Source organism: Tasmannia lanceolata, unplaced genomic scaffold (assembly GCF_043159265.1).
Source record: "Tasmannia lanceolata isolate RefF3 unplaced genomic scaffold, GAP_Taslan_0.1 ptg000029l, whole genome shotgun sequence".
Taxonomy (NCBI): domain Eukaryota; kingdom Viridiplantae; phylum Streptophyta; class Magnoliopsida; order Canellales; family Winteraceae; genus Tasmannia; species Tasmannia lanceolata.
Window position 1 is genome coordinate 10,232,955 of NW_027518706.1, and position 24,324 is coordinate 10,257,278.

General features: G+C 38.6%; 4 protein-coding genes across 4 annotated transcripts; 2 read left to right on the top strand and 2 right to left on the bottom strand.

Annotated features, from left to right (window-relative positions):
* The first annotated feature begins 2,190 nt into the window (after window positions 1–2,190).
* On the top strand, window positions 2,191–4,188 carry LOC143859034 (putative disease resistance protein RGA1). The gene has a single exon (XM_077369707.1). The coding sequence runs from the start codon at window positions 2,191–2,193 to the stop codon at window positions 4,186–4,188; it is 1,998 nt and encodes a 665-aa protein (XP_077225822.1).
* Window positions 4,189–11,162: 6,974 nt separating this feature from the next.
* LOC143859035 (uncharacterized) lies at window positions 11,163–11,738 on the bottom strand. The gene has a single exon (XM_077369708.1). It carries the CDS (start codon window positions 11,736–11,738, stop codon window positions 11,163–11,165), a length of 576 nt encoding a protein of 191 aa, XP_077225823.1.
* Window positions 11,739–12,091: 353 nt separating this feature from the next.
* On the top strand, window positions 12,092–15,235 carry LOC143859036 (putative xyloglucan endotransglucosylase/hydrolase protein 32). The gene is made up of 4 exons (XM_077369709.1): window positions 12,092–12,348; window positions 12,447–12,547; window positions 12,813–13,030; window positions 15,127–15,235. The coding sequence occupies exons 1-4, from the start codon at window positions 12,126–12,128 to the stop codon at window positions 15,233–15,235; spliced, it is 651 nt and encodes a 216-aa protein (XP_077225824.1). The 5' UTR covers window positions 12,092–12,125.
* Window positions 15,236–18,349: 3,114 nt separating this feature from the next.
* Window positions 18,350–20,582, bottom strand: LOC143859332 (salicylic acid-binding protein 2-like). Its single transcript, XM_077370054.1, has 3 exons — window positions 20,174–20,582; window positions 18,982–19,110; window positions 18,350–18,884 (listed from the first exon to the last, which is right to left on the bottom strand). The coding sequence occupies exons 1-3, from the start codon at window positions 20,528–20,530 to the stop codon at window positions 18,609–18,611; spliced, it is 762 nt and encodes a 253-aa protein (XP_077226169.1). The 5' UTR covers window positions 20,531–20,582; the 3' UTR covers window positions 18,350–18,608.
* Window positions 20,583–24,324: the final 3,742 nt, after the last annotated feature.

The following is a 24,324-nucleotide window of genomic DNA, read 5'->3' on the forward strand; positions in this document are numbered from 1 at the left end:
ATTCCCTAGTGGTTCCGAGGTATAAAATTTGGTTCTCTAGTGGTTCCGGGGTAGAAAATGTGGTTCCCGTACGGGCCGGGTCGACCCGCGTGTCACCCGGATTTTTGCCGTATTTTTTAAGATGTTTTTGGGAAATGTTATCCGCACTACCGTATTTTGATGAGGACACTCCTCACTTTATTAAAAGTACGGTATGGCCCGCACCATAGAATGATCCAAACCGTCCATTAGATGGGCCACAACCTAAATAGGTTGTGCCCCAAAAAGCATTTCCGTAGGTTTATCCTAACCCTCTGATCAGAATGTGGTCCTAACCCTCTATAGATCGGAGGGTTAGGATCAACCTATGGAAATGATTTTTGGGACACAACCAATTTAGGCTGTGGCCCATCTAATTGACGCTTTGGATCATCCTATGGGTGGCCATAACGTACTTTTAATAAAATGAGGAGTGCCCTCATCAAAATATAGTAATGTGGATAACATTTTCCTTTTTTTGTATGGGAATTTGCTAGCTACCTTTGCCGAGACAACTTCTCGGCTTGTGGCCCATCCTTTGATGCAAAGATTGGCAGAAGTAATATGGGTGCAAAGGTGGCTAGCAAAAGCCTAATTGCAAAAAATAGTAATCATTACTTGCAAAAAATAGCTGAAGTGCTAAGTTTTAAATGAAAAATTACGAAAAAATGAAAGCAAAGTATTAAAATTACGAAAAAGTACCAAAAGGATGCACTAACATATGACAATTACCGAACTACAAAGTTTGATTATCTTCCGTTGGAAGTCCGAACGTTTATTCGAAAGTCCGAACAAACCTTCGAACTTCCGAATGGAACCAATATTTTGGTTATGTATACTGGCTTCCATTCGGAAGTCCGAAGTTTTGTTCGGACTTCCGACGGAAGCCAGTAGAATAGGGATAATTCCAAAGATTTTTATTTTCAAATTGAGTAAAAATTCGAAGGATGATAGGGATATACATTGTGATCTTATTGTCATGCAGGCAACCATAAATTGATGCTTGATTTTGGTGTTTTAGAATAAAAAAATGCAAAGAAAATGGATTTATCTTGAAAATGGGGAAAACAACAAAATTCAGTTTTAAGCTCAAAAATCATTTTCTTTGCATTTTGTAACACTGCTTCGATAAGTTTATCATGAATAAACCCTCACGATTACCAAATCCTGTTGTAAATGGCAACCTTCAAAACCCTTCCATGGAGTTTTCCACGTTAGAAAAGTCTTGAGGAAGAAGAAGGTGGTAGGTGAGAAGATAATAAGTGCATATGGATAGGTGCAAAAAGGTGGAGAGAAAAAAGAGGTAGGAGGGGTATATTTGTCCTAAAAGCCATCTTTTCTCACCTGACAACACCTTTTGTATAAATTTCAAATCAATACCCTTTATTCACAATTTAGACAAAACTTTGCATTTTTTTTATAATTTTCCCAAAGAAAAATCATGAAAAGGATAAAGCAAATATAACCCACAAATAATTAAAAGAAAGGAATAGTAAAAAGTTGAAGAGTCTATATAACAAACCATCTTACAAAAAGAAGCTTGCAAGACATCCTTATCAGACTGGGCTGTGGAAGCTCAGCGATTACACTCAATTGGTTGTGGCCAGGTAAGTAATTCCTTCTTACCTAGTTTTCAATTCCAACGCCATAATATAGCAACCAGGACAAAAATGATCCTCACGAGAATACAAAAAATTGTACCAGACAGGGTAACGTTCAAATTGGACACATACAGTGTCCGATGTGCATGAATCTGTGTCCGATGTAAATGAATTAGAAGTTTATGGGAGAAATTGAAGTCCCAGTTATTGCCCTAGTTGGCATGGGGGGTCTGGGGAAAACCACACTAGCTACATTGGCCTTCAATCATGAGATTGTAATAGGCCATTTGAGCTAAGAATGTGGATTTATGTGTCTCAAGATTTTCATGTTAATGGAATTGTAAAAAAAATTTTAGAATCTGCAACTGGAAGTAAAACAGATGTTACACAGTTAGAGGAGATGTGAAAAAAACTACAAAATATAATATGTGAGAAGAGATTTTTGCTTGTACTTGATGACGTATGGAACGAAGATGGAGGAAAGTGGGATAATCTGAAGCAAATCTTAAAATGTAACGTTAAAGGGAGCAAAATCATTGTGACTACTCGTAAAGAAACGGTTGCATCGATGATGGGTGGGCTTCATGGATCCCTCCTCCACTTGACTGGTTTATCATTCAGTGATTGTTGGTCTCTGTTTGAACGTCAAACATTTGGATCAGGGAGAAGTGAAGAGCATCAAAATTTGGTTCCAATTGGTGAACAGATTGTCAAAAAATGTGGGGGTGTGCCATTAGCAGCAAAGGCATTAGGAAGACTCCTGCGTGGCATACAGGAAGCACGGTGGGAGTGGGTAAGAGACAGTCAGATATGGGAACTAGGAGAAAATGAAATTTTGCCGGCTCTAATATTGAGCTATATTAATTTGCCATCTCATCTACGGCAATGCTTTTCGTTTTGTTCTGTATTCCCTAAAGGCTTTACCATTGAGAAAGAACTACTTATTCTTATGTGGATAGCTAATGGCTTTGTTACCCCTAAGGTAGGAATGGAGTTGGAAGACATTGGAAATGAGATTTTCAATGATTTATTATGGAGGTCTTTCTTCCAAGACATAGAAAAAGACGATGCTGGAAATATAACAAGTTGCAAAATGCATGATTTGGTGCACGATCTTGCACAGTCTGTTATTGGGAACAAGTGTTATATCGTGGATCGGGAAAAAATTGTAGATATTCCTACATCGACCCGATATGTCTATTCTCATTTGGATTCACTATTAGAAGAGCAGAGGTTGTACGAGGCCAAAACCATACGAACAATACTATTGGGCGATGTTTATTATAATTCTGTCCCTAGCAACATCAAGAAACTTAGATACTTGCGATGCCTAGATCTTAGTGTAGTTCGTTGTAGTGAGATCCCACATTCAATATGCAATTTGAAACAGCTAAGAAACCTCAACCTCTCCGATAATTATCACATTGAAACATTACCTGAATCGATTACCAAGCTACAAAATTTGCAAACATTGAAACTGAGACAATGTTACAACCTCTGCAATTTACCCAAGGACATGAGAAAAATGAGGAGCCTCAGACATGTAGACACTTATGGTTGTAGGTCATTAACTTGTGTGCCCATTGGGATTGGGGAGCTGAGCTGCCTCCAGACGCTATCCATTTTCATTGTGGGTGACGAGGAAGGACGCCGCCTCAGTGAGTTGAGCAATTTAAACCTTAGAGGAGAACTTTCAATAAAACAACTTAGCCTTGTGAGAAATGCAAGTGATGCGAAACAAGCCAACTTGAAAAGCAAGAAAGACCTCAGAGAATTGGAGTTATCATGGGGGGATGATGATGGTGATGTTGAGATGCATGAAGAAGTGTCAGAAGGCCTTGAGCCACACGGTAATTTGAAATATTTGCAGATAAGAGACTATGAGGGTATTCGATTTCCAGGATGGATACAGAATTCATTGCTCACAAATCTAGTTAATGTTTCTCTTTCAAATTGCCGGAGATGTGAAAATCTCCCACCACTTGGCCAACTTCCCTCGCTCAAGAATCTTGTGACATCTGGAATGTCTGCATTGAAGCAGATCAACAATGAGTTTTACGGTAATAGCACATTGAATGGATTTTCCTTTCCATCTTTGAAAAGCCTATTGCTATGGGATATGGAAAATTTAGAGATGTGGGCATCAGTGGAGGAAGGAGGAGCATTTCCTTGCCTCGATGAATTGAGGATTGAACGCTGCCCAAAGTTGATCACCCTGCCATGTTTTCTGCATCTTACCTCCCTTCAACATTTAACAATTTGGAATTGCAACAAGTTGAGGAGTCTTCCTAGGGAGCTCGACAATTTCGTTGCTCTCGAGTCATTGATCATTTGGCATTGTAAGGAGCTGGTGTCTTTGCCGGAGGGATTGCGAAACCTCACATCTCTCGAAAAGTTAAAGATTATAGGGAGTGAAAACCTGGCATCATTACCCGAGGAGGAAGGGGTAGTAAGGGGCTTGAAATCTCTTCAATCATTGGTTATTGACAGCTGTAAAAAGATGGTTTCTTTGCCGGATGACTTGCGGTACCTTACTGCCCTAAAAAAACTTAAAAATTGGTGGTTGTGATGAGTTGGCATCATCGCTAGATGGGCGGCGTTTGAAATCTCTTGAGTCATTGGAGATTGTTGGCTGTAAAAAGATGGTTTCTTTGCCGTATGACTTGCGGTACCTTACTGCCCTAAAAACACTGGAAATTAGTAGTTGTGATGAGTTGGCATCATTGGCAGAGTGGGTCGAAAAGCTCACATCACTTCAATCTGCTGGAAAATCGGACAGGACCTAAAATATTTTTTGAATCCCTATCATAGGTTCCAAAATTATTTTCCATCTGATACAAACAACTAACAAAAATCCGTGGGACAGTCCTAAATCCAATTTTACTATCCTCCAATTTTTTTTTATAATCCTAAGTATTATTTCAAGAGTACTTTAGTAAAACTAAGTCATGTGCATTTTTTTCAAACTTTTTCTTTTTTAGGATTTTGTTAGTCATTTCTCTTGAGACTCCCTCGTCTCTTCCTTCTCTAACTACTGAGCCGAAGTCTCTTACACATTGCACTATTTTCGCGTGCAGCTCGCCCTCAATCTCCCCTTTTCTGATAATTTTAAGGGATTTTGCAAAGTCTTCTACTTTGCTTTATTTGCTATAAGAGTCTTCTAGTTTGACAATTTGCAAGTAGAGTCATCACGTTTGAGTGAATTTTGCAAATCATGTCAAGTAATCTTGTAAACAAAATACACATGGTTGGTTTTTTTTTTTTTTTTTTTTACATGTTAAAAAGACCAAAATGTCCTTATATGTGTACCTTGTTAAAAGACCAAAATACCTATGACAGTCACTGATAAGTTTTGATGAAGTACCATTCAGGAAATATTTCCAAAGGCATTGCAAATGAATCTGCTGGTTCACCAATCATTAACGGTTCTAGAACTACTAGGCCTACGTTACATGCAATAGTACCTACAACTACTACTGGAAAAATCTATCGAAGATCAATGGCCCCACCCATCAAACATGGAGTGCAGAATTGTGGGCCCCACCATACACATGAGCTCCTATGGAGATCATGGGACCTACCCCATTTAAACACAGGACAAAACGGTGGCCCCCACTAGAATGCATGGGTTTGAATCAAGTTGGTGCGACTCACCCTATCAAAACACATCACTAGGCATCACGAATACTTTAGTCTTTTACAAGGTAATTTTCATCTTTTCATAGATAAGGACATTTTGGTCGTTTGTGAGTAAAATAAATATACTATGGTATTTTGGACACAAATGGATGCCATGACCCGATTTGCAAAATTCTCTCAAACTAGAAAGATTGCTTTTGGAAACAAAGCATAGTTGAGGACTTCATTTGCAAAACCCCCAAAAAAGAAAGAAAGAATGGTCGTATTAATTGGTTGTAATTGTTACAGAGACCTCTTATGCTCCCATGGAAACAACCCAGAAGAAACATCAGCCAAGTTAGCAACAACGAAATCCCTAATTTCCAGTGTGTCTGTAATTGCGAACAAGTGTTATATCGTGGATTCAGAAAAAAACTGATAAAATCCCTCCGTCGACTCGATATGTCTATTCATTATCAGAATGTCCGAGCATATATAAGGCCAAAGCCATACGAACAATGATATTGGGCTTTGAATTTCAATACAGTATCCAGGAAAACTTGATCCTTAGAGACATCGAGAAATTTAGATACTTGCGATGCCTAGATCTAAGAAGACATGATGTTAACCCACATTCAATATGCAACTTGAGACAGCTAAGGTACCTCAGCCTCTCCGATACTAACATCGAAACTCTACCTGAATCGATTATCTACCTAAAAAATTTGCAAACATTGAAATTGCAAGGCTGTTTGAGGCTCCGTAATCTCCCACCACTAGGGCAGCTTCCCTCACTCAAGAATCTTGAGATAGGAGGAATGGATGCAGTAAAGCAAATCAACAAAAAGTTTTACGGTAACAACACATTGAATGGATTTTCATTTCCATCTTTGAAAAGACTATCGCTATGTCATATGCATAATTTAGAGAGGTGGGCATCAGTGGAGAAAGGAGAAGCTTTTCCTTGCCTTGATGAATTGGAGATTGATTACTGCTCAAAGTTGATCACCCTGCCATGTTTTCTGCATCTTACCTCCCTTCGTATTTATCAGCTTGATGAGATGTCATCCTTTCCAGAAAGCTTTCTACGACACGGTGATTCACTCCAACATTTAGAAATTTGGTATTGCAACAAGTTGAGGAGTCTTTCTAGGGTGCTGGACAATTTCGTTGCTCTCAAGTCATTGATCATTGTGGGTTGTGATGGGCTGGTGTCTTTGCCGGAGGGACTGCGAAACCTCACATCTCTCGAAAAGTTGGAGATTAAATGGTGTAGAAGTCTAATATACTTGACCGAGGAAGGGGTACTGAGGGGCTTGAAATCTCTTCACTCATTGTTTATTGAAAGCGTTTCTTTGCCGGATGACTTGCAATCATTGGTTATCTCTGGCGGTGATATGCTCGTGTCTTTCTTGGATGACTTGCAGTACCTCACTGCCCTCCAAAATCTGGAAATCAGCTGGTGTAAGAAGATGGAAGCATTGCCAGATGGGCTACAACATGTCACCACACTGCAAGACCTAACCATTGACTACTGTCCGATCATGCAGAATTTGCCAGAGTGGGTCGAAAAGCTCACATCGCTTCGATCTTTGACCATCAAACATTGTTATAATATGATGTCATTGCCTGCCGGACTACAACGCCTCACCGCACTCCAAAGACTGTATATTAGGGATTGTCCAAATTTGAGGAGACGATGCAAAAGGGAGAGAGGAGAGGATTGGCACAAGATAGCCCATGTACCGCATATCACTATTGAATGAGGCCACTGCAAGGTTCGTTATTTCCTCATCCCCTCTTTTATCTTTTAATAACCACTGTCCTTGCACTTTCTTTCTTTCCTTCATCTATCTAACTACACCAAATAATTAATGATAATATACAACAAATGCCTCCTTCCGTTAACATTTTGACCTTTTCATGGCTTTTAATAGACACTATAGTTTGTAAATGAGGGATTATTTTCATAAAGATAAAATCTCTTCTTTTATGTCATTTTTGTGAGTGGATCCTGTTATATTGTTTATCTGTTTCCATTTCTCTTGTGTCCACTATTTTGTTTTCCTTTCTAATATATAGGTGGTTGTCTCTTGCTTTCAAGATGTGAAATCAAGTAAACCAAAGCCTACTTCTGGGACCCTCCTTCCCTTGCTGTTTGCAATTGTTCTTCTCCCTGTTTGGCTACAATTAGGAGGATTTTCTAAAGGCTTGTTGAAGAGGTCTATGCTAGTTTCGGTATGTTCCTTCAGGTTGGCAGAGGATTGTTGCTTAGTGATTGCTTCTATTTTCAGTTTAGTACTAAAGGCTTTTTTGTGGAGGTTTTAACTTTTAAGCATTGTTTCCTTGTAATTTGTGCAAGAGTTGTTCTCTGATTGCTGTGTTCTTGTATTGTGCTATCCCATGTTATGTCCAAGGCAAGGCCTCTAGTCCTCCTCTTGGATTTTTCAATAGATTTCAGATGTGGATTCTAGTGTGGAGATTGTGGTTTGTAAGGGCTTTCTTAATTTCTTCATCAAAATTTAGTGAAATGTATTTCTCATAAACATTAACAGTATCTCCGTTTGTATTTTTCTAGAGCCTTATTAGTACAACTAAATTCTGTACCTTCTTTTCTTGATGCTTAGGCCTTTGGATGGCAAGAAAAACATTTACGGCGGAAAATTTTCTTTTTCCACAATTTAGAGGGAAATGATATTCTTAATTTAGAAGGATATTATAATAACTTGAAGGTCCCTCTGAGTTAAAATTAATTAGTGCTGCTTCAAGTTATCTTTTATTGTCTGTAAAAAAAAGTAGGAAATTACAGAATAATTTTCCTTTCCAAACTTTTCCTGAAAATTCCTGCAATTCAAACAGGGCCATATAGTGTGTGTTCCAAATTCGATCGGATCCTGCTGTTGTTTTACCTACTTTTAGTTTGTTTTTCAGTTACTATTTGGGGAACGCAATAACAATGTTGAATGAATATGAAGGAGAGCTTCAACAAGAGAGAGGACGTGTAGACCTCATTCATTTGATTTGATTAATTGGAATGAGATTTTTTTAGTTAGTATCATGTTCTCTGTTATGTTCCTAGGCATCAAATCTTTCCTCACTGTTTCTACCCAAGTTATTTTCGGTCTGCTAATGAGCCTCATCTAACGATAAGTTATTTAATGGAGAACTTGCAGCGAAGGTGGGAGAACTTGAAAATGCTTTTGATAAAGATAAACTACAGTTAGCATTAAAAAAAAGAAGATAAACTACATGTCAACATGCGTGTCGTGCCATATCCTCGGGCATGCATGGACGATATCTCAGATTTTTAATTTCAAACTTCAATATGTGTGTGTGTTTATGACCAGAAGTTTTATAAGAATTTCACCCCTATGACCCCTGAATGTTTTCTATTCTGAACTTTGACCTATAAGAACTATGGATTGCACATTTGTAACTACCTTTGTTTAGATATGGACTCTTGATTATTGTCCTCTATTCTACTTCTCATAACGTACATATGGAAACTTTAGCACTTAGACTCCTCTTCACCATGTTTTCAATTATCATTCTTTACACTCTTTTCTGGCATGCTTAACCCACATTAAATTGTCCTCTATTCTACTAAAATCCTAACAACTAGAGAAACATCACTCTAGAAAAACTAGTATATCCTCCTGTATAATAACTAGGGAAATGTTATCAGCACAGCCTATTTAGGCTGTGGCCCATCTAATGGATGGTTTGGATCATCCTATGGTGCGGGCATAGGTGCGGGCCATACCGTACTTTTTAATAAAGTGAGGAGTGTGAACATCAAAATACGGGAGTGCTGATAACATTTTCCTAATATCAAATACTAAATTCTAGTATTACCTGAAATCCTAATGTCCTACATCAGTGTCCATCGATCATTCAAACACATTAACTGCTGGCCTACATTAGAAGACTTTTGGCATTTAGATGTACATAAACGTCCTTTGAGGCATCTTATATTGTTGATAAATTCGGCCCCTTCAACGTCAGTAGCCGACACTAAACACTAATTTTCTCCAATCTTTTATTTAAGAAAACCATCACTTGATATTGTAGATGACATATATATTATAGACTATGTGAGGCGGTAAACCCATATTTTTCAAAAAAGAATGGTTTGGCCCACTCTATAGGATGATCCAAACTGTCCATTTGTGAGGTCACAACGTAAATAGGCCGTGTCGCAAAAATCATTTCCATAGGATGATCCTAACACCCGATCTATTGAGGGTTATCTTGATAGAAGGAGTGAAGATTATGGAGACTTCTACACATAGGAGGGTTAGGATCGTCCGAGAGAAATGATTTTTGGGCACAATGTATTTGCGTTGTTGCACAACAAATGGATGGTTTAGAACTTTAGATCATCCAACGGAGAGGGCCATAATGTACTTTTTGAAAAAATATGGAGGGTTAGGTTCATACTATGGAAGTTATTTTTGGGTCACAACCTATTTACGTTGTGGACCAACAAATGCGCGGTTTGAATCATCTTATGGAGTGGCTGTACTGTACTTTTTGAAAAATACGGGTTTATACGGCCACACCATATAATTTTTCATTGATTGCTTATTAAGTTTGTGGAGCCCAAAGCTTAAGCCGTTGGAGAAGGCAGTATTTAATCTTAGAGTAATGCTAGACAAACCGAGAGTAGGACCTAAAAGGGGACATAACAAATTGATTGACGCCGCATCATCACAAGTGACCTGAGATTTCCCTTAAGTTTAGGGAAATCATAAAAAGTAAATTTCTTTTTTGAACACATGGCATTTTCTCATTGCAGGTCCCCTCCTAGGTTGTGCTCTGGGTCTCCATATCATTTTCCTTAATCTTTTATACTTTAACACTCTATCTCACGTGTGGCCCCTCTTTCTAGGGTTGGCCTACAAGTGGAATTGGGTTTGGCCATTGCATGTGGATTTTTGCTATCTGGGAGGTTTGAACCCTGGCATTTGCTCTGATACCATGACAAACTTAACAATTACTCCAAAAGCTTAAGCTGTTGGGGAAGGTAGTATTTAATCTTTTATACTTTGACAAAAAGAATAGATTAGTAAGGTAAAAAGATAGGCCATGAGAATTTATTTTGAGTCCAAAACCGATTATTGAACTGAAAATTACATTTCTTTTTGGATTTTGAAAATGATTTAGAGTCCAAAATTGATTATTGGACTAAAAAATGCACTTACTTTTAAGTCTAATAATTCTCGAGTCCAAATTTGTTTTCATAATCCATAACGGACATGGACTTAATTTTGAGTCCAATAATTGTTAAGTTAGGGAATTTACAAAAAATAACCCATAAATTTTTTTAGCATACCCATACAAACCCTTAGGGGCCGTTTGGATGCATGGATTTTAGAATCTTGGAATTTAGTTTGAAAACCGTTTAAAATTCTGGATTTTAGAATGGAAGTAGGTTGCAGATGAAGGGTTTAAGTTAGAAATCCAGGTTTTAGAAATCTCTCCCCCACCCTGAGATTTTTAAAACCTGGAAACAGGGGCGATCTCTTACTCCCTCGCTCCATGGAAAGAAGGGCGATAAATCAGAAAATGATGGACGGACTCCTCCTCTCATCTTCCATCCACGATTTTGAGGAAATCCAAGATTCTAAAATCCGTGTATCCAAACGGCCCCTTAATATATGGAAAAGGAAAAATAGGAAAATGAAAAGGAGGAAAGGAGGAAAGGAGGAAAGAAAAGAAACATAAATATGTCTTACCATGAAAATTTATGGTCATGAAGTCAGCATAGAAAAACAATTATACTCAAAACTTGACTACTTACTACTAATGGAATCCCTTATTTTTTTTTTGAAATGGTGAATAATATTGAATAAAAGGGGGGGCCCCAAGAAGGGAAAACCCAAGAATACAAAAAGAAAAAAGAAACAGAAAAAAGAGGACAACTCAAGGAGGAAGATGATCAAACCATCTCAAAAAATCGCTCCCCACCCCTCTCCTAGCCAACAAATCCTCCTTCTCATTTGCGGATCTCCAAACATGGTTCAATTCAATATTTGAGTCCGCGATTATTTCCTCCATTTCATCAAAAAGAGCCAAGAATCTCCAAGGAGGAACTACACCACCCTTCAACCATCGGATCACATTTAGAGAATGCCCTTCAATAATTAAGTTCTTCAAACTATCCCTCCTAATCGTTTTTAGTCCTTGAAAAGCCGCTTTAACTTCCGCCTCCGTAACATTACACTCACCAATCGGACCGCAAAAGGCCCAAAGCACCTTGCCACTATCTTCCCGACATAAGCCTCCCACCCCGGCCAGACCCGGATTCCCAAAACAAGCACCATCAAAGTTCAATTTTAGCATCCCATTAGGAGGTGGCTCCCAGCTATGGACAATGATATTAGCCCTCTCACTACTAAAGCACACTTCTCGCCAACCTTCCCAGAGATCATAAGCCGATACAAACCGAAACGATGGATGACATCTCGTCCATGCTATAGCCACCGCAATAATGCGCATAAACAGATAATGAGGAGATTTGGATACCCCCTAAAACACCCTAGCATTTCTCTCCTTTCATACTACCCACCAAGTAGCAAGCAAACAAACTTCCCATAAGATTTTACCCTTTCTTTTCCAAGGCACAAAGCTCCAAAGATCCAGCAACATCTGGATAGATCTTGGGAATACCCAAGTAATCCCAAATCTCAAGAAAATATGACCTCATATAGTCCAATAATTAAGTTTTGTCTCAACCAATAAGCCCAAATCAACCTCCTTATTGTATTTATATGATGGTGGGTCCTTCCATTTTCATATTTAAGCAAACTGTAATGCCACTCTTTTTCATACCCCCCTACAGTCCTCCCACATTCCATTTAAGCACAAAATCATTCTACCTTTGCTATGGTTTCTCAGCCTTCTTTCCTATTCATGGCTCTCCTTCTTTCCATTTTTCTTTTTCTCATACTCCCTTCAAGCAATTCCCAGCCCTCACCTGGATACTACCCTAGTTCCATGTTTAGGCCATTAGGATTCTACCAAGGTTTTACTAATCTTTGGGGTCCTCAGCATCAAACTGTCTCACAAGACCAGTCCTCAACAACAATCTGGCTAGACAGAAATTCAGGTCACCAATCTCAATCCATTTTAATACTCACAACATCTCTTCAATTTTTATGGTGGGTTTCTGATTTTTTTTTTTCTGGCTTTAATTTTGAAAAACAGGAAGTGGTTTCAAGTCGACTCTTCCATTCCAGTCTGGGTATTTTGGCACATCGATTAAGCTCCAAAGTGGTTATACCGCAGGAGTGATAACAGCTTTTTATGTGTGTAAAACCTTCTTAATTATGTCATTTTATTAATAATATAACCACTCATACTTCTTTTGGAAAACTCTCTCTCTCTCTCTCTATCTATCTATCTATATATATATATATATATATATATATATATATATATATATATATATATATATATATATATATATATATATATAGAGAGAGAGAGAGAGAGAGAGAGAGAGAGAGAGAGAGAGAGAGAGATTGGATTGAAATTTCTCCCAAAGTTTTGTTCATGTGTTGGGAATTGCAGCTTTCGAACAATGAAGCTCATCCAGGGTACCATGACGAAATCGACATCGAGTTCCTTGGAACGACACCTGGGACACCATATGTGTTGCAGACCAATGTGTACATAAGGGGTAGTGGTGATGGGAGGATAATTGGAAGGGACGTGAAGTTTCATCTCCGGTTCGATCCAACTGCAAATTTTCATAAATATGCAATATTTTGGAGCCCCAATGAGATAATGTAAGTTTTTTAATCCAAATCCTTCTAATTAAATATCTTATAAATTTAAATTTCCCAATAGACATTAAATACCTTAGAGGCATAGATTTTTTAAAGCTATTGAATACCTTTCATTTTTAAGTTGTAGCCATCTTTTTACGTCATACAAAAAATTATTTGATTAAAAAACCAGTATTTTTTGCTTGAATAATGTTCACTCACAGCACATGCCATATTTTGGTTTATAATAATATAAGAAAATTATAATAATATCATACAATCATAATAAAATAAAATCATTATAATAATATAATGTAAAGTGATATATCCACCTTTTTTTTCACTTGGCATGGCCACTTTTGGTGTACCATTGTACCTATGACTGCGGAGCCGCTGATTTACTTCACGTAGGAAGGGATTCGACGTGCCTGATTGCCACCTACACTAGAGTTGGCTGTCTGTAGGGCTGCAACAGGGTTGGGTCGGGTTTTTCAAAACCCTAGCCCAACCCTGGATCCCATTATCTCGGCCCTGACCCTGAGTCAGGGCCGAAAAAACTCAACCCATTGCCCGCCCTACAGGGCTCAGTGCTGGCCCTAGCCCGCCCTGATTGGGCAGGGCCGGCCCCTGCCCTAATTGACCCTAGTGCAAATACCTGTTAAGAGTGCCAAAAATAAAGCAACCACTTATCATATAGAACAAAATGATCAATAAACAGAGAAAGGGAACAAAATAAGACAATATGAATTCAACAACATGACGGGCAACGGAGACAATTAATAATAATAATCTAAAGAAACATCAATCCAAGATAATAGAAAACATTAGAAAAAGAAACATGCACATATGGTTCAATTCTATAATAGAAAACTTAGGGTCGGGCCGGGTCAGGATGACCCGAGGCATTAACCCAGAACCCGACTCGACCTGAGTCAGGGTCTAAAAAAATGAACCCTGGCCCGCCCTTAGGGTTGGAAAATCCAGCCTTGACCCTGTTCGGGCTCAGGGTGGACAGGGCCAAACTTGCACCCCTAGCTGTCCGTGTACAAAAAAGGGGGGGTGAATATATCATTTCCCTAATTTAGTAGAAAGGATTTGCTATGGACTTTAGAAAGGCATTTTCGCGGCTAGCTGTTGCATTGGAGAGCAGCCACAGCGACAGAGGCTCACTTTTCATCAGATTTTGTCTTATTCATTTAACTACTCCGAGGTGAAATGCCTTTCTTCAAAAGTTCCTAGCAAATCCCATAAATATAATTAGGGATTTGGTAGGCAATTTCGCGGAAAGCCATTTTGTCGTTGTCTTTTGCATGAGGGAAAAGCCACCTTAGATGAATTAAATGGATAACACAAAATTTGCTGAAAAGAGGGCCTATGTGGTTGCTCTTATTTAAAAGTCAGCTGCGAAATGGCTTTCCACGAAATTGCCTAGCAAATCCCAATTAATAATATTATAATTGTTGGAATAGTGATATAAAATCACTTGGTAATATTTTCTTTTGGAGGGGCATTCTTGGAATGTGTTTATTATGTCTACTAAAGAGGGTTTTATCTTTAGTTGGGTAATTTCTTCTAAAGAAGTGGATTTGGGGCTTTTCTCTACTAGAAAAGGGTTTTCTCTCTCCAAGGGTTTCTTCTTCTTCTTCCTTTGCAAGAACTTGATCCAAGGTTATTGGGGTTCCTTTTATAGTGTTTTTGGGTTGTGAAGACATTGTAAAGAGAGAGTTGGGTTTTTGCTTGAGCTGTAAGAAGAGGGTGTTGGTGGGGTTTTCACCATTGTTGGAGAGGTAAGGGTTTTAACCCTTGTTTGTAATTTCCCATTGTTGATAGTGAAGTTTACTTGCTGGATTGCCCGTGGAGTAGGCCAAAGTGTCGAACCACGTAAATCTCTTGTATCTCTTGCTCTCTTGTTTTCTTTCTTTATTTCCATACACTCTTGATTTGTGCACATACTTGTTTGGGCTAATTCCATGGGTTGCCGAAGGCTATTTGGTATTGTTTGGTTCGAGTAGTCTCCGATAACTGGATTATTAGCGGCGGGGTCTTGCCGCAACAATAATAATATGGGTACTTAAGGAGAGCTGGATTTATGTCTAATTGTATTGCAATTTTTACAGATTCTTCGTAGATGATGTGCCCGTACGAAGGTATCCAAGGAAAAACCTACCGGTTCTTCCTCCAAGAGAAGAGATAAAAGAGAAGACTTTTCTCCACCAAATTCAATAAAGCCCATGAATTTGGCTTACAATGCATGTATTTATAGACTTTGGTGGATTTTTCGTACTCTAACACGGTCTTTTATCTAAAATCAGGAAACAAAAGATAAAGATAAATTCTTAAAATATCTCTACCTGAAATTATCGAATCCAAACTATTGTAAAAAAAAAAAACTCAAATTCCTTAGAAATATGTCCAACTAAAAATTCTAATTAAACTAAAATTTTAATAAAATAACATGATTAGTCTGAACCCTTGATCACATAGTCTTGAGCTCATAGTAATCTAGGTTGATCGGCTTGTGGGTACAATGGTCGGGCAATATCTTGGGGTTGATCTACAATCCATTTCTTATGACGCTTTGGGGTTGATCTACAATCCATTTCTTGATTTGATGGTTTGGCGGTTGATCTGAGGGTCCGAATTGTTCGATCATTTCTTTGAAGCTTTCGAACGGCTGGATGTACCTACATTAGGTCATACTCAATTGTTTGTTTGTGGCCTTGATAGACAAGGATGTATACGTTAGGGCAGTTATAGGTGATGCATGCATGCTTTATTCGAGACTGTTTCTCATTATCTTTTCCTTAGATTGGAGGATTTATGAACGTGATTCACCTCTATTACGGGATTTCTACTATAGGGTTATTTTAGTCATGTTTTTAGCTTTTACTTAAGTTAAGTTAGATGGATGGCTGAAATTAGTTGCTTAGGTCTTAAGTTATCTTTTAGAGTTTCTTCTTCTTATAAATAGTTATTATGAAAGCATTGTAATTAATTTCTTTAAATTATTGAATGAAAATTAGCCTTTAGGCTTTTAAATTCTTCTTTGAGAACTTTTGGGTTGCTAGGATAAGCCCCAACAAAAGTATTTTTCCAGTTTTGCTCTATGAAACTTGACTTCAATGCGATTGAAGTAAATTTCATCCCCTTTGAAGGTGATCGAAGTATTCTATTCCCTACGACGGTGATCAAATGGCTCTTTTCCTCTTTATTTTATCTTTTTGCCTCCGCTACCGGGTAACAAAGAACCTATAGATTTTTGGGCAGCAACACCCACCATATGCATGGATTTGAGTGGAGATGGTGGCCCCACGCCATCAAAACATGGTATATCATGGTGGCCCTACCATAGAAAAACATGAGGTGTAAAATGGTTGGCCTCATCCATGCAGAGTGTTGCGGTCAAAACCTGTTTATGGCTGGGCTGGAGGCGATGGACAAGTGGACGATCTGATTATCCTTGTTCTTTATCCTATACACACGAGAGAACGGTTAGAAGACCAACCCTGAGGGGATACTCCACGAAGGCCCTTCGATGCTTAAGTCAGTGACATCAACAAATAACGAAAACTCAAACTCAAATAGTAAGTTTTGGGAATCGGGTCCCTTACCTTTTGGATTTTACCCCTATTTATAGTGGTTAGGCGTGATAGGGCTAATCAGTAACTTCCCTTATGGTGTGATTACCATATTTACCCTTGAGCGGATGGCAATGAGTAGGGGTGTGCATTATTCGGGTAAAACTGAATAACCGAACCGACCGAACCGAAATTGTTATTTTCGGTTCGGTTTTTTTTTTATATTCGGTTTCGGTTAGTTCCAACAAAAATTTCGGTTAACCCAAAAACCGAACTTTGTTTTCGTTTATCACTATATTTACCATTTTACCTCTTTTTTTTTACTTGGGAGTTGGGACAAGTGGACAACCCAAAGCCATATTTACCTCTCTCTTTTTACTTGGGACAACCCACAACACAATCGAGCAAAGAGTCGTGACAAACTAGTGTGGTGTAGTCGGCGTAAAAGAAGGGGGTGAATAAAGAAAATTGTTTAGCCTTTCCCAACACAAGTAATGGGAAAAGACCTGACGTGACATAAAGGAAGGATATTTTACCTTTTGCTATTTCCAAGAAGGAAAAAAAATTGCTAGACTAGGGAAATGATATTTCCACCCCCCTCTGATGGATATCCCACCCCCCCCCCCCCCCCCCCCACACATAACATTATTCGTTAGGTTTTAAAGGTAAAAGAAAAACGTTAAAGGGGTGAATTTATCCTAAAGCAGTGAACCACTCTCACAGAAACCGTTAAAGGGGGGGATTTTATCCGTTTACAGGGGGGAAATATCAGCGCCCCAAAAGTATTAGGGCATGCGATATTTACAAAATATCTAATATCCCATTGTCATCTTCCTTGTGAAAAACCAGGAAGGGAGGGGTAGATATGGGAGAACGGGCCCGGCTCCGACGAAGGGGCTGCTATTTGCACGCCTCCCACCCGAGGATGCCGAAAGTCCTGCCGATGAAGCTTAAGGTTTCTGGTGTGTCCAGACCATCGTCCATAAAGGCACCTGTGGAAAGAAACCTTCACAAAGATGACACCCCTATTTCCAGTGAGTTTCTATAACCTGTATTTCTTACCCAAATCAGTCATCTGCAACCTATTTCCCTCACATCTACTTCCATTTTAAATTCCAGAATTTTACACTCATATAATTCGGTTATGACCGAATTAACCGAACAACCGAATTCATTTTTTGGTTTCGGTTCAAGTTCGGTTATCAAATAATTCGGTTCGGTTTCGGTTTTCTTTTTTCAGTAACCAAAATATTTCGGTTCGGTTATTTTCGGTGAATTCGGTTCGGTTTAAACCGAATGAATAGCCCTAGCAACGAGTCGTAAATACCGCTTTCTGCAGGGGTCTTTTGTTGACTGTGGGGAGTTACTTTGCTACCCTTGTGACACGCGGAGCTTATCGATTGGGTGGTCATTTTTACCCCCTATCACAGAGCATGGGTGTAAAATGATGGGCCTCAGCTTATCATTTTATATGGTGCACAGACATGATGGCCAGTGTAGGCGGTACAACAGAAGTACCACCGCCCTTGATATTTCATCCAATAGCACCCTCTTTAAAAAGTGGGATGCCCTCCGATCAAATTTGCAAGGCGGTACAGCCTACACTGAACTTCACGATCAGGCGTCATATAAAACCTGTTGTAACATGATGTGTGCCACCCATGTGGTGCATTTGTTTGAAAAAAATCTACCATTAAAAGGTCTAATAAGAATTTTCAATGGAAAAAGGTTTCCAAAACAATTCCAAGAAAAAGAAAACGAATGACAAATGAAAGAAACGCATTTTATTATATTATAGATTATCGGAAACATGGAGAGTTTCTCTTTCATTAGCGCACACGAAAACACACCATGCCAGCAGCCACACCGCCAGTATTCACTTCCGTCTACAAAGAGAGACTCTTAAACACATATATCTTCTCATATATTGAGTATCAACCTATATATGAGAATATCTCTCTTTTTAGCACACACAAAACACACCATAGAAGCAGCTTAACCATAGTAATAGCTAAAGACAATCAAGCATATTTCTTTGCAAACTCCAACAAAGCCTTGTACACGCCTTGGGGGTTTGAGAACATGGCTTCATGGTCTGTATTTTCAAGCACTATCACTTCCTTTGGTGGAAAGTTGTCAATCTGCCAAATTTGGAAATTTTCCACAAGACATTTATCTTCTTTCCCCCTGATGAAAGCTCTTTTGACCGCTCCATAAGCTGAATAAGGTTGTTCATTCTCAAGATCTTTTTGGAAAAATGATGTCATTCTTATCAGGGTTCTTGCCAAAGTGTAATCCTTTAGACATCCAAAAAATAAAGAAGAAATGTTAGGGAAATATAATCATGCAAGAAGGTTAATTGCGTAGGTGAAAATTAATTGTGAGGGGTCATACCTGTTCAGGTGAAAGTTGATATAGCATTGTTTTCAGGAATTTGGGGCCAAATAATATTCCAGTTTGCCCGGAGGGGATTAATTGTGGGATGATTGTACTGTCCCCATAATCTGCGCCCCCCTCGTTGGCCTTGCATTCAGAAGTTAAGAGACTTCTAGTTAGATAACCTTTTTTTTTTTGAAATGGCAATATTGTATAAGATAAAAACGGGAGCCCAAGATGAGCCACCCCAAGAATACAAAGAGTAAACAAAAGAAAGAGAGAAAAAAAATACAGATATGCACTATAAACCTCAAGGCGTAATCAAACCACTCTAGCAATTCGGCAGAAACCCCCCTTCCGAGCAAGCAAATCTGCCTTTTCATTAGCCGACCTTCTGAGGAATCTCCAAGGAGGAGCCACCCCTCCCTTAAGCCACCGAATCACATTCAAAGAATCTCCCTCCACAATAGCTTTATCCAATATGCCTCTGCTAAGCCTCTTAATACCATGATAAGCAGTCCTAACTTCGGCTTCCGATGCATCACAAAAACCAATTGGACAGGAGAATGCCCAAATCACGTCTCCACAATCATCACGGCAAACACCTCCCACCCCAGTCCTAACTTTCTAAGAAAGAAGGATATAATATCACTAGCATTCTTGGCCCATGCTATGCATGGTTGTGAAATATTGGGGCCCACTCAACCAAAACATGAGGTGTAAAATGGTGGGCCTCGTCATATGCATGGGCTTGGGTGGAGATCTTGGGACCCATTGCATTAAAAGATGAGAGAAAATGGTGGGCCCCACCCAACACGTGGATTTGGCTACAGATGGTGGGTACACTCATGGACGTGTAAAATGGTGGGCCCACCATTATCAAAACATAAGGTGTAAAATGGTAAAAGTTTCCCCATAAAAATTTTCCATGGAAAGAAAGCGAATGTCGATTGAAAGAAAAACATATATTTTAGTGGGAAATTATATGATGAATGATCGAGCGGACATGCTCATATTCATCATCCTCGCCTTGATATTTGATCATGCTCATATTCATCATCCTCGCCTTGATATTTGATCCTACAGCAGCACAGTTCTTAAGATGCTGTCCGCTCATTCATCGTATAATTTCTCTATTTTAGATAGACTATAGATAGAAAAAAAATCATTCACGCAGTGAGATACCCACATTTTTTTTTACCAATGTTACCTTATCAAGGACATAACCTGGAGGATGAGTTGCATCCGGCATATACGCGTTGATAAAGACACCAAGGGATACATTCTCAGGAAACTTATCCATAGCCTTAGCGATGCTAAAACCTCCGAAGCTATGGCCCACAAGAATCACCTTCTCTTGTTTGAGACCACGCATGAACTCCATCAATGGTTTCGTATATTCTTCGAATGACATAACATCTTTGAATTGGATTGTATTTATGCCAGAAGCCTCCAAGTTTACGAATGAGACCTTGTGGTTAGCATCCTGAAGAAGAGTGGCTACCTTATACCATTCCCAAGATCCATGGCCAGCACCATGAACTAAAACGAAATGCCAAGTGCTCATTTTCTCTTTAGTATATTGACTTTCTTTCTCTTTGCCTTGTTATTTCTATAGACTTTCATATGGCCCTTTTATAGACTTCCTTGAAGCCTTTGCACTGTTCATACACGTGATAAGCATGCTCGACCAAGCTGACGGTGTAGGCAGGATAAAAATGAATGAACGTGTAGTTTATTCGTGACCGACTACAACATCTAATTAAAGATGTTTGTGTCAGTAGTTTCAAGTGTGAATGAAATACAAGAAAATAAAGATACGTTTACTTCCATGTGCCTCGTACATGTGTTTTAATATTCTTTAGTTTATAAAAATTCAACAATTTTTTCATCTTCCAACCCGATTTTTACAGTTTAATAATTTATACCATTTCACTAGTTTTTTATGTTTCCTTATTTTTCTCATATAGGAACTGAATTTCAAGAGTTTGTTGGTGAGAGGGAGAAGAAAATAATAATATGGAAAGTGTAAAACATTGTAAAAAAAAGAAGGTAAAATGAGCAAATAAATCATTTGCCTCGTATATGGCCCATGTGGTAACCCAACGGTGGAGTTCATTTTCAATGTGTGGGACATAGGCTATGGGCCCCACTACCTTAACCAATAATTACAGATGTGCTCATGGTTCTTGGATTGGCTATGGGCCCCACTACCTTACCATTATTGCTGGCCGTGGAGTCCGACTCTTCCCTACCAATAATCTGCGGTACAATTATGTCTTGCTTCTAACATTTAAGTCTGATAAGCTCTCTGCGATGGTCCCTAGAGATGAATGTCATGTCTTGTACCAACTCCATTTAAGTTTTCAATGAGATATGAATGTTATAGGCAGAATTAGGGGTGCAAGTTTGGATGGTCCCTAGAGATGAATGTCATGTCTTGTACCAACTCCATTTAAGTCTTCACAGATATATGAATGTTATACGCAACATTAGGGGTGTAAGTTTGGCCCTGACCACTCTGACCCGCCCTGACTCCAAACAGGGTCAGGGCTGGATTTTCCAACCTTGAGGGCGGGTCATGGTTCATTTTTTAGACCCTGACTCAAGTCAGGTCGGGTCGGGTTCTGGATTAATGCCTCGGGTACCCTAACCCGTCCCGATACTAAGTTTTCTATTATAGAATTGAACCATCTGGGCATGTTTCTTTTGCTAATGTTTTCTATTATCTTTGATTGATGTTTCTTTATATTATTATAGATATTGACAGTGAGTCTTGTTTTGAACCATTGATAAAGACTACATTTGATTATTGTTTTGGGTAGATGGAGAGTGAGAGATTGGCTCATTGGTGAGTGTTTGTCCTTTATTATTGTTTTAGAAACTATTTGGCATCTGGATCTGTTATTTGTGTTCCTAGAATTGGATACTTGTAGAGTTAACTTTGCACGTATACAATGCTGTCATGTCATGTAATACGGTTTTGGTTGTGACAGAGAGGCGTTTTTTAATTTCTTCAATTTGATGCTCAAAAGCTCCCTTCCATGCGCTTTTTTACATCTAAATCTAAAATAGCCATAGCAACCTACGTACATAAAATTCAATGAAAAAAAAAAAAAACTACTAAAATCCTACCAACTAGATAAACATCACTCTATAAAAACTAGTATATCCTATATAATAACAAGGGAAATGTTATCAGCACAACCTATTTAGGATGTGGCCCATCTAATGGACGGTTTGGATCATCCTATGGTGCAGGTCATACCGTACTTTTTAATAAGTGAGGAGTGCGAAAATCAAAATACCGTAGTGCTGATAACATTTTCCTAATATCAAATACTAAATTCTAGTATTACCTGAAATCCTAATGTCCTACAGCAGTGCCACTCGATCATTCAAGCACATTAACTGCTGTTAGAATTAGTGAGCAAGAGAAGAGATTCCAACACACAAATGATTGGCAAAAAACGAACATAAAACAAAGTATGTGACATGGCAGATCCTCCCCTATCTATTTTGCTTATCTTGATAATGATTTTTTTTGGAGAGATGACGATTTTAAATTTATAAATGAGTCTAATGGCCTACCTTAGAAGACTTTTGGCATTTAGATGGCCATAAACATCCTTTGAGGCATCTTATATTGTCGACAAATTCGGCCCCTACAAAGTCATGTGAACAGTTGCCGACACTAAACAGTAATTTTCTCCAATCTTTTGATTAAGAAAACCATCACTTGATATTATAGATGACATATTATAGACTATGTGCGGCGGTAAACCTGTATTTTTCAAAAAGAATGGTATTGTCCACTCCATAGGATGATCCAAACTGTCCATTTGTGAGGCCACAACGTAAATAGGTCATGCCCCAAAAATCATTTCCATAGGATGATACTAACCCCCGATCTATTGAGGGTTATCTTGATAGAGGGAGTGAAGATTATGGAGACTTCTACAGATCGGAGGGTTAGGATCATCCTAGGGAAATGATTTTTGGGCACAATGTATTTGCGTTGTTGCACAACAAATGGATGGTTTAGATCATCCAAAGGAGAGGGCCATAATGTACTTTTTGAAAAAATATGGAGGGTTAGGTTCATACTATGGAAATTATTTTTGGGGCACAACCTATTTACGTTGTGGACCAACAAATGCACGGTTTGGATCATCTTATGGAGTGGGCTGTACTGTAGTTTTTGAAAAATACGGGTTTATACGGCCACACCATATAATTTATCATTGCTTGATTATTAAGTTTGTGGGGCCCAACAAGATTGTTTTTGGAAGCAATCCCCACACATCACGTTGTGGCCGTCCGATCAAACTTGGACGGCTTCTTGTAATTGCTTATAGCAACCTTGTCGTGTCAACAAGTGTCTATATTGCGCTTCCTTGATAAAATTTAGTTTGGGTTTTCTTTTCTTTTTAGGCAAAAGATTGTTGATAGGATCACCATATAAAGTATTTGTTGCAATCGCCATCTTTTGTCTTCCAAAGGAGGTTAGGCAATCCTTTTCTCTTCAATCCATTTAAAAATATATGTCATTTTTGAGTGACATACATTCCTTGCTTTATTGTGATATAAATCCGATTATCTATATATAGTGGGTCTTGATGTACATGCACATATTTTTTACAAAATATGGTGGGCCCTAGATTATTCAAAGGGAATAGATACATATTGGGCCCTTTTTCTTCCATAGGTCAGCCCCATCTAGTATAATTTTGACTACCCTTTACACTACAAGGAGGTACCCCGAGGAAGAAATCGGGGCAAAAATATCATTTCCCAATCCAAACCATTCATTTGTTGGTCCCCACTTAAACGTCTGATCCATCGTCCCTCTACAAATCGAAGGGTTAGGATCATCATATGAAAATGATTTCGGAGAACGACATTTTTATATTGAACTAACAAATGAATGGTTAGGACCACTGGTTAATGTGGGCTCCAAGTTAAATAGCAAATTTATCAATGGTTTGAACTAACAAATGAATGGTTTGGACCACTGGTTAATGTGCGCTTCCAAGTTAAAAAAATGTCAATTAATTTATAGGGATGAAACAAAAAAATATGAGCTTGCGATTTAAATGTTTTCTTCTTGTTTCAGGTACTGAAGCTTGGATAAAGCAGCGACCTCAGGTTAGTACTTAGGACACAAAGCCCGGTCTAATTGAAATATAGGTGTAGCACTTATCCAATAATCAATCACTTGATGTACCATTTTTCTCTTTTATTAAGGAAGTGCTTAAGAAGGTGAGAGATTCACGCTCTTTGTTATTTTGATATTGGCACGCCTTTCTTTGTCGTATCGCATGCTTGCAACAGCTTATTATGGAGGGCAGTTTTATGAGT